Below are 10,171 nucleotides of genomic sequence, written 5' to 3' on the forward strand. Positions count from 1 at the left end.
TGCAGTGAGACAGCATCATAAGCCAGGTCCTTAGTCTACCTCAGGGGCCGCTCTCGCTGTTGCGCATTCTACGAGTCTGGGCCAATTGTGACCCCAGGCACCCCCATCCCAGTGTCCCACAGAGAGGTGTCCTGCCCTCAGTGTGGGGGTGGGGGTCTTCAGCATCCCCCCCGGGGGCAGCTGGAGCCTGAGCAAGGGGGGTGCCCAGAGATGAGAGCATTCCCTCTGCTAGTCACAGGTGGTGAGGAGGAGGCCCCAGAGTTCAAAGAGAAAAGCAGCACTTTTTACCAGGGGGCTGCCTGAGGGAGGTCACTGGGGGAGGGTCATGCCTTCTGAGGGGCCCCAGGTACCAGAGGGTGGGACTCCACGGGGGGATGGTCGTGGGGGGAGAATCTCGTGTTCGTGTTCTGTCCCCTGGGAGTGAAAGGAGTGATGTCCAGTGGGAACAAGGGTCGGTCTGCACAGAACCACGGGACGGTCCTCTGAGCTCCTGCCACAGACCACACAGGGGCAGGGGTCTCCCGCCGGCCATCTCACCCGACCCTCACGCTGTCACCGGGACCCGGACCCCTGCCCATCTGGGAGACAAGGACCTGAGGCCTGGGAGTCAGGAGCATCACCCAGGGCCACATGGCCAGAGCTTGCTGGTGTCCCCAACAGGCACTGAACCTTCTCCCGTCTGGGTTAGAAGTCTACACAACACACAGTGGAATTCCTCTGTGAAGGGAAAGGCAGATACATTTATTCATTGTAGGTCTTGGTACAATTTTTCCATCCTTCGGTCAGAGAGAAGGAGAGCGAGGGACCGAACTGCGGGCTGCCCGAGAGCTGGGGTCAGCGAGACAGGGGAGGTGGGGGCGGTCCGCTGCTCAGCGGCTTCGAGGGCAGGATCCTGTGGCTTCTTCAGGCTGTCACTGGGGTGGGACCAGTTCCTCATTACAAATTGAGCAAGGTTGTCTGCTGCGAGAGCAAATACACCTAAGGCTCCAGCCTGCGCTCCTGCAATCACAGCGTTTTCAACCTGAAAGTGGGCAGCCTGTGTCAGAGTCCAGGCCCAGTCAGGCAGGTCCTCCCTCCCTCCCAAGGTGAACCCAGGGCCCTCTCCCACACAGGATGCTGGCCCCATTCCCTGGGAAATAGAAGTGGTGACCACTTCTCAGTGGTGGGCTTGTCTGGATTTGTCCCGCCAACCGGCAGGAGGGGCTGATGGAGTCCTCTGTGTGCACTCCCTGGGGGAGGCCATGTGTTCCCGGCCTGGGTGGGTGGGGAGGAGGCTTTGTGCCTGGGGTCCTGGGCCCAGAGCTCTGGGGGTCAAGGTGGGAATGACTGTGTGGTCTGGGCTCTCCCTGGGGCCGCCCCTGCAGGGGGACGCTTGTGGCAGAGGCTGAGGGGAGACCCTGGGACACCACAGCCACACTGTGGACTGTTCACAAGTGCAGCCTGCAAACTTCGCCCTCCAGCCCCCTCCTCAGCCTTGGCCTCCAGACTCACATGTCCATCTGCTGTTCAACATGCTCGCCTGGACGTCTGACTGGCCACACGCACCCCACCTCAGCATCGAACCCTTACCCCCTGCACACCTGCCCCTCCTGCCCCCACTCTCTCTCACCCAGGTCCCACCCACCCACTGACAGGGGCCCCCAGCCCTGGGGGTGCTGTGGTCAGCAGTGAAGAGCAGGGCCACTGGGCTTTGAATCCTGCTCCTGCCCCTCACTAGCTGGGTGTGTTGGGACAACACACTGGGAAGAGAGGGAGGGGCAGGGGTTAAAGCTGTGCCCAGGTGGGACACAAAGGTGTCCTTGAGCAGGAACCTGGGCCCACTGACCGGGCACCCCCTGCCCCAGTGCTCTCTGGGGCCCTAGGAGAGCTGGCCTGCCATGGTGCTGGGTGGGCCCAGATGCTCCCTGACCACACACAGGGGCCCCAGGGGCTGCCTTTATAGGGGTCCTGCAGGTGAAGGACCCTGAAGAGACAGAGCTGGCCAGAGCCCCAGTGATCCTCCAACCAGCTCTTCTTCTACACATGGGGAAACTGAGGCCCAGAGAGGAGGTGACCTGTGCCAAGACCCCGAGAGGATTAGAAGCAGATCTGAGAAGGGCTCTCAGATGTCCTGCCTCCCTGCCACAGGGGATCCCCCAGAGCCCGCTTTTGCATCGTTCAGGGTAACTATTCCCTCTGGGTGCACCGCCTGGTTGCCCCCACCTGAAGCAGACCTCCAGGAGCAAAAGGGACCACCCAGAGAGGGTCTTACCTGCAGGGATCTGGGCTCACCATATCTCAGTTTGGTGACAAAGTGCTCACAATTACTTTTGATAATATCATACGGCAACGTCTTGCCAACCATCCTCTTGGCAGAACTGAGAATCTGCTCCACAGGCAGTGGTTTTAGCTCCTTGTCCAACTGGTTGTTAACCCGATACATGCAGTCCCCCGCCACATGAGTCAGCCGCTCCATTTTCACCACACCCTTCTCGCACAGAAGAGAGCCGACGCTGGAGCCGAGGATAGAGCCGATGCTGGAGCCGATGCTGGAGCCGACGCTGGAGCCGAGGATAGAGCCGATGCTGGAGCCGACGCTGGAGCCAACGCTGGAGCCGATGCTGGAGCCGACGCTGGAGCCGACGCTGGAGCCGATGCTGGAGGAGCCCGCTCCTGGATAATCACCTGGAATCGGAGACACTGGAATCAGGCGCTACAGGAAAGGCGGGGGTGGCAGGGGTGGGGAAAGAGAGGGTAAGACCAGAAGAAAGGGAGTAGCGAGCCTGGTACTGAGCTTCCAATGTCCGTCCCTTCCCAGACGTGACTGGGGGAGTCACAGATTTTGCTCCTTTGACTGAACAAGCTGTGATGTGCTTTCATGGTGTTAGTGCTGGGGTGGCCAGTGGCTGCCTTGTGTTGCATTATGTGAATGGTCCCCGTCCAGCTGACCAGCCCCTTCCGTTAATGAGCATGTTGGCTGTGCCCCAGCTCAGCCGCCGTGAACGATGACTGGAAACCGTGTTTGTTCTCCGTTCCTCTCGGGGCCCTTGTGCATTTCCCGAAGAGGTCAGAGCTGTTTGAGTGCCCACCGTGTCTGACCAAAATGCGCATGAGCCCCGTGCCTCACCCTTCCTGTTTACCCGATCTCTCCCCAAGCAACTTTTTTGTTTCCCTGGGTGGAAAAGGTCCTAAAAGGGACGTGTTTTGTTGATGTGGGAGAAGTGACAAAAATGGCAGCAGCACTAAAAGGCATCAGAATCAACGAGTCAAAAGCAGGTCTGAGCAGTGGAGAGAAGGTCTCGATGGTTGTGCTGCATCCAGCAGAGAGTTCTTTCAAGATGACTGAAGTTTACACATGTAAGAATAAATACATCTCTTTCATAAATAAATTCCGATGTTTTGGATCCCCCCTATATAATCAATATTGGACCCGGGACATATTCTCGGGCGTTCCTGACAGCGCTGTGGCCAGTGGAGAGGCCCATACTGGAGCCGTCAGCTCCTGGGGCCTCTAGTCCATCCCACTGGGTCCGGGTGTCATGTGCTAGGTGGGGTGGGTGGGCAACAGTGCGCACAGCAACTGAGCATGCTCAGTTTATGGTTCCGTCAGAGGTTCCCACTGAGCGCCCCTCCCTTAAGAAAGTCCTCCCCAACATGCAGGCACAGCCCAGACCCTGGACCCTGGACCCTGGACCCTGGGGGCTGCAGCCCTGCTCTCTGCTCCAAGCCTCCCGAAGTGTCGCCCTGATTAGGGGGGTTGCATTCACTAGTTTCCATCCATTCAGACATTGTTATGATCTGTCAGGGTCGCTGAGAGCTTACAGAAAATGGACAAGATGCAATGATTATTCTGCCAACAGACTCCTTCTGGGGACAGTGCAAACCCTCGTGTCCAAGGTGAGGGTGACAGGCTCTGGGGGACACGCAGCCCTGGCCCTCAGTCAGCAGTCCCACCCCAGCATCCCTCCGTCCTGGACGGCACGCACACCTGCGTCCGGCATTCCCCTCGGACCTGGCGGGCCGTCCTGCCTCCCCTGCTCTCCAGGAGTTGAAGACAGCGCTCAGGGCACTCAGGTGCGGCTGTGACAGCATGTTCTTAGTGACATGTCACCACGAGAGCTGCCTCTGTTGAGGGCAACTAAGTCCACACTCAGGACTCCTTTTCTGTGAAACCAAGTGAGTGTCCAGGACAGAGGACTAAGTAACCTTGTCCTTTATGTGACCACAGACACTCAGAGCCTTTGCTGGTTTGAGTGACATCAGCCCCCACCTGCCCAGGTAACCGGGCACCGAGCGGTAGAGCCCCCAGTGCTGAACCACCTGGCTGCACTGGGGCATCCACAAACCTCTTTCCCTGCCCTGTCAGGTACTGGGTGACACACTGGGGTGACTCAGAGGGACATGGATGGAGGGTGAGCCCTGGCACTGCTCAGGGAGAAACGAACTCCAGTTTCCCATGGTGGCATTTGGCTTTGAGTTATTCTCATTATGTTAACAAAACATTTGAAGACTATACTTTCACAGTCCTTACTTGTAGAAGTCAGATGGACCACGTAGCCATCTCCCATGTAGATTGCCCAGTGCTGGTAGATAGGACGGGAAATCTCAATCAGGTCTCCTGGATTGCATACGCTGCTGACCTGCAGGAGAAAATGCCAGAAGGGTGTACACAGATGTCCAGGCCCCAGCAAAGGCCCTGCCTGCAGACCCTGCTTGGCCTGGGGACCCCTGGCTGGTGCTCGTCACCTGGTGAGGGTGTGCGGAGCACCGGTTTGCGCTGGTTTACAGACTGAGGCTCAGAGAGGGGGCAGGGAGTGCAGGGAGCACCTGGCGGGAAAGCGGCTGCACTGGGTCTTCTCTGCCCTGGGCCTCCCAGTCCCTGCGTCCCTGCCCCCTCCCCTCCCGCAGCTCCTTCCTGGGCCCCAGTGCACTGCCCAGGGAGTGGCTGTTTCATGACTGTAGAATATTTCCGTTTTACTCTCCTTTTCTGCCTGACCTCAGCAAATAGCAGCCCCCCCACAGCCCTCACCCCAGGACGCCCGATCTGAGGCCAGGGGTCAGCTTCCCTTTGCCCTCCTTCCTGCCAACACCCAACACCAGTGTTGACCCTGGAAGTTTCTCCTGATTCCCGTCCTTGTTCATCTCCTCACAGATGACTTGGTTCAGGGCCTCCCGGTTCCCCATTATGTGACCCTCATGGTGTCCTGAGCAGCCCCCTGCCTCCTGTGCCTCCCCCCTTCCTCCAGTCTCCCCAAGACCCACTGTGGCTTCCACAGGGCCCACCTGGAAATGACCTTCGTCTGGCCTCAGAACTCAGGCTGGCCCGGGGGCAGCTCTCAGGCCCCTCATGCCCACCCGTCCTGGCCCCCGGCCCTCCCAGCACACTGCCCCCCGGGGCCACTGCAGGCCTTGCCTTCCCACCAGGCAGCTCACTCCCACCTCTGCCCCTCTGCACACACATGTGCTTCTCTGTCCTCCTCTCCCCCTGCCCCACCCCCACGCCTCCTCTCCCCCCATCAGATAGACACCCCTCCTCTGAGATGCTGCCCTGAGGGCCACAGCCTGGCTCAGCTGACACTGTCTGGGTCCCCAGGCCCTGGGGACCTGCACCTCTCCCCACAAGGACCACGTGGCACTGCAGGTCCCTGTGCCTGTCTGCACCCCTCTGGGCTTTTAGCTCCACTCAGGGAGGTCCCTGTGTGCTGGGCCCTCCCTCCCTGCATCTCCAGGATCCAACCCATAGGGGGCAGGTCTGCAGTAGGAGGGAAGGCAGTGTGTGAGGAGGAGGAAAGTCAGGTGGTCAGTGGGGCTGGGATTCCCCAGTTTCTCCTCTCTGTGCCCAGGGCAGGGCGGGCCTAGGACCGGCTCCATCTGGACCAGGGGGGATGGGGTTTGGGTCATTTTTCACTCTGGATCTAATGTCTAACTAAGGCCAGGCCAGGGCACTGTCCACAGTAGCAGGAGACAGACGGAGGTGGGCTTGGGCCCCGTCTGGGTCAGAAACAGTTCCCCAGGGACTTGCCCGGTTTTGTGTTTCCCCCAACACAGCTCTGGCCCTGGACCCAGGATGCAGATGGACGGGCGCTGGAGTGTGCAGTGCGCCTTCCCAGAACCCCCTCATTTTCAGAGGTAGCCCGAGACCAGCTGCTCCTTGTCAGTTAAACACACACGGAGCTCGGCCTGCCCCCCTGGGGGTGTGTGTGAGTCTGGACCCCAGGGTGACAGGAGGGGAGCTCTGGGCTCAGCATGCTAAAATTCTACGGCTCAGTGCCAGGCGGGGCCAACTGTGTTGGAGCAAAGAGGGGAGAGAACAGACTGGGGCTGAGAAGGCCTCGACCTTGGGTGGCAGCTGAGGGAGACAGGCCAGGGATTCGATCACTTCTCAGGTCCCCCCATCAGCCTGGACACCCAAATACTCTCCCAACTGGGAGCCCCAGGTGCACCCACGGTGCCAGATTAGGAGACAAGGCTCATTTGCCTGAAGACCTCACCGTCCTGCCCATAAAAAGAGACTTTGAAACAGCATAGTTTTCTCTAAAAGTCTCCAAAGACGAGCTCTGGGGGTCCCAGGGCCAGAGCACAGGCAGGGCCCTCGCAGGAGGGGAGCTGCCCTCTGCCCAGAGCCACCGACAGGAAGGTGCAGGGACTTACCTGGGAGTCCATGGAGCTGTGTGGTGGGTGCTGCTGGTGGGACAGGCTTTATATGGAAGCTGAGAATTCCACTTTCAGTTTCCTTATGATACTAACAACAACTAATTACTAAACAGGTTTAATGCTTTTTAAATTTGTGGATTCCAGCACAAGAGGAAGGAAGGGAGAGAGACAGAGAGAGAGAGGGAGAAGCATTGTTTCGTTCCCCCACTCATCCATGCACTTCAGTTGCTCCCTGTGTGTGTCCTGACCGGGGGTCAGACTGGCCACCTCGGTGCCTCAGGTTGACGCTCCAACAACTGAGCCACTAGCCAGGGCTGAACATGCTTTATAGGGAGACTCAGGATTTCTCTGAGGAGACAGGCCCATAATTACATACATGAAACCATGGGGTCACTGGGGCTTGAAGCCACGTGACAACGTGCCCAGGCCCCGCACAAATGTCCTGACACCAGGAAGGGGAGGCAGGAGCGCACAGAGCTGTCCACCCCCAGGTGCCACACAGGCCCTTGCCTTGTAGCAACTCCAGGAAGTACAGGAGCCGTGGGGCAGGACTGTCGGGGTGCTGTACTCCATGGGGAAGCTTCTAGAAAGTGGGTGCCTTGGCATCAGGGGGCCCAGGAACTCATGGCCGTTAGGAGGCACGTGGCTGCGGGAGGCAGACGTCATCGAACAGGGGCTTCAGCAGCTTGGCCCAGGGGGACAGAGGCAGGTGACTCAGGGTCAGCTCAGCAGGGCACCAAGGCCACCAGTGACCCAGGCCCTCCCGTCGACTCTCTCGCTGGTTTGAAGGCCTGCAGCAGCCTCCAGCAGCACCAGCCACAGAGAGTGAGGCCACCCCATGCACCCCCTGCATCTGCAGGAGAGGCGCTTTGTGCTGAACAACACCAGGAACCTTGTTGACTGGGAGAAGGTGGTGATGGGAGACTGACTGGTCAGGCAACCAGTGAGGACCAGTCTGTTTCCTAACCTATCGAGACAGAATTCGTTCTTTGAGAGGACTGGACTAGTGTGATGGCTTGCAATTAATCCATAGACCAGGTGGGTTAGACAATGGAAATGTGTTTTCTCACAGTTCCAAAGGCCGGAAGTCTGAGTTCAAGGTGCTGCCAAGGTCAGAGTCCCTGTGTACGTGCAGACAGCCATGCCTCACGAAGCCCCGCATGGCCTTCTGTCAGTGCGCCCAGAAGGAGCGAGTGCATGGTCTCTGGTGTCTTCTCACCTGAGGGCACAAGTGCCCCTGTGGGTGACGCTGAAGGTGGGCTGATGGGGTTGGCGGGACCCAGGGCCTGGGAAGTGAGGGAACCCCCGGCCTGTCTGCCTGGGCTGCTGCTGCAGGTTGGCGCCTTCTCAGCCCCAGTCTGTTCTCTCTCCACTTTCCTCCAAGACATCTGTCCTGCTTGATCACACACACTTGAACTTTAGCACACTGACTGGGCAGCTCCCCTCTGTAGCCCCGGGGTCTGGGCTCACACACGTCCCCAGGAGGGGCAGGCCGAGCTCTGTGTGGGCAGCGGAAAAGGAGCCGCCGGACTCGGGCTATTCCTGGAAATGGGGGGACTCTGGGAAGGCGCAGTGCACGTTCCACACCACACCCACCCCCAACCCTGCCTCTGGGGAAGCATTCATTGCAGCCAACAGTAATGTGGGCTGTTCCCTGGGTACCGATTTCTTCTCCAGACACTGTCCCAGCTCACCTGCGTCTGCCCCCTGATACTGTGGTCAGTGTGCAGGCCTGGTCTTAGTTAGACATCCAGTTTCAGAGTCAAAAATCCCCTCAGTTTTGCCCAGATGGAGTGGGCACTGAGCCAGCGTCCTGCCCTGGGCACAGAGAGGAGGGGCTGGGATATCCTGCCCCACTTTGCTGACCATCCGGCTTTTGTCCTCTTCACATACTTCCTTCCCTCCTACTGCAGACCAGGCCCCAGGGGGAGGGGGATCCTGGAGATGCAGGAGGGAGGGCCAAGCACACAGGGACCTCCCTGACTGGAGCTCAAAGCCCAGAGGGGTGCAGACAGGCACAGGGACCTGCAGGCCACATGGTCCTTGTGGGGAGAGGTGCAGGGCCCCGGGGCCTGGGGACCCAGACAGCGTCAGCTGAGCCAGGCTGTGGCCCTCAGGGCTGCTTTCAGAGGAGGGGTGTCTGTCTGATGGGGGTGGGGAGGTGGAGTTGAGATGGCACAGGTGGTGGGACAGAGAGAAATGGATGTGTGTGCAGAGGGGCAGAGGCCTGAGGGAGCTGTGTTGTGGGAAAGGAAGTCCTTCAGTCAGTGTGATGGGCAGTGTGCTGGGGGGTCCAGGGGGGTCAGGAAGTGTGGGCAAGAGGGGCCTGAGAGCTGCCCAAGGGTCAGCCTGAGGCCTGAGGCCAGAGGAAGGTCATGTCCAGATGGGCCCTTTGGGAAGCCACAGTGATTCTTGGGGCGACTAGAGGTACAGGGGTAGGGACAGGAGGCGGGGACTTCTCAGGAAACTGTGGGGGTCTTAAAATCTGCAACTGGGAGGACCTGAACCAAGTAATTTGTGAGCAGAAGGACAAGGAAGTGAATTCAGGAGGAAGTTCTAGCGTCAACAGTGGTTGTTGGGTATTACTATGGCCCCAACCAGGGATCAAACCCACAACCTAAGTATGGGCCTTGACCTCGAATTGAATGGGAGACCTTTGGTGTACGAGATGATGCTTCAACCCATTGAGCCACTCTGCCTGGCCTAAGGTGGTTAAATTATTTAGAATGTAATTTTTTTGTACCTTTATGTTCATTGCATTGTTGTTTACAGTAGCTGAGTTTTGGAAGCAGCCCAAATACCCGTCAGTACGGGAGCGGATAAAAACGCTGTGGTACGGTTACCCAGTGGAATACTGCTCAGCTGTAAAAGAGAAATCTCAGCTTGCGTGACAGCATGGATGGACCTGGAGAGCATTATGCTCAGTGATATAAAGCAGTCACGGGGAAGACAAATACCATGGTTTCACTAATACGTGGAATCTGATGAACAAAGTTAACAAAATGGAAACAACCTCATAGATAGAGCTGTCAGATGTGAGAGGAGTTGGGGGCTGGAAAAAAGTGGGAAGGGAGTGGAAAAAATTCTCTTAGACACAGACAACGGTGTGGTGATGACCAGAGGGAGAGGGGGTGGGGGAGGGGAAGAGGGTAAAGGGGATAAACGGTGACGGATGGAGAGTTGACTCAGTGCGGGGAACGCACAGTACAACACACAGATCACGCCCTATAGCCCTGTACACCAGAAACTTGCACAATTTTATTAAGTAATATCACTCCCATAAGTTCAATACAAATTGTTTGAAACAGATAAAAAAGTATTTTTGTGTAAAATGATAGTGCTGCCCTGGCCAGTGTGGCTCAATTGGTGGGAGCGTTGTTCTGTAACTGATAGGTTGAGTGTTCCATCCCCAGTCAGGTCACAACCGAAGTTGTGGGTTTGAGCTCCAGTTGGGGTGACCATGATCCCTGACCGGGACCAGTACGATCCCCGCTGAGACATGTACTAGCCCCGGTGTGGTCGCCTGTGGGAGGCAGCC

The 10,171-nt window shown here is 58.1% G+C and overlaps 1 protein-coding gene across 3 annotated transcripts; it reads right to left on the bottom strand.

Annotated features, from left to right (window-relative positions):
• Nucleotides 1–720: 720 nt before the first annotated feature.
• On the bottom strand, nucleotides 721–6,740 carry LOC123829441 (phospholipase A and acyltransferase 4-like). 3 transcript variants are annotated; one of them, XM_045855149.1, is made up of 4 exons: nucleotides 6,631–6,740; nucleotides 4,511–4,619; nucleotides 2,252–2,664; nucleotides 721–1,021 (listed from the first exon to the last, which is right to left on the bottom strand). In XM_045855149.1, the coding sequence occupies exons 1-4, from the start codon at nucleotides 6,640–6,642 to the stop codon at nucleotides 746–748; spliced, it is 810 nt and encodes a 269-aa protein (XP_045711105.1). In that variant the 5' UTR covers nucleotides 6,643–6,740; the 3' UTR covers nucleotides 721–745. The 3 variants fall into 3 exon arrangements, with proteins under 3 accessions (XP_045711105.1, XP_045711106.1, XP_045711107.1); XM_045855150.1 differs by lacking the exon at nucleotides 6,631–6,740 and adding an exon at nucleotides 5,263–5,348; XM_045855151.1 differs by having other exon boundaries at nucleotides 833–999.
• Between the last annotated feature and the right edge of the window lie 3,431 nt (nucleotides 6,741–10,171).

Source organism: Phyllostomus hastatus, unplaced genomic scaffold (assembly GCF_019186645.2).
Source record: "Phyllostomus hastatus isolate PE091 unplaced genomic scaffold, TTU_PhHast_1.1 phas_scaffold_11, whole genome shotgun sequence".
Taxonomy (NCBI): domain Eukaryota; kingdom Metazoa; phylum Chordata; class Mammalia; order Chiroptera; family Phyllostomidae; genus Phyllostomus; species Phyllostomus hastatus.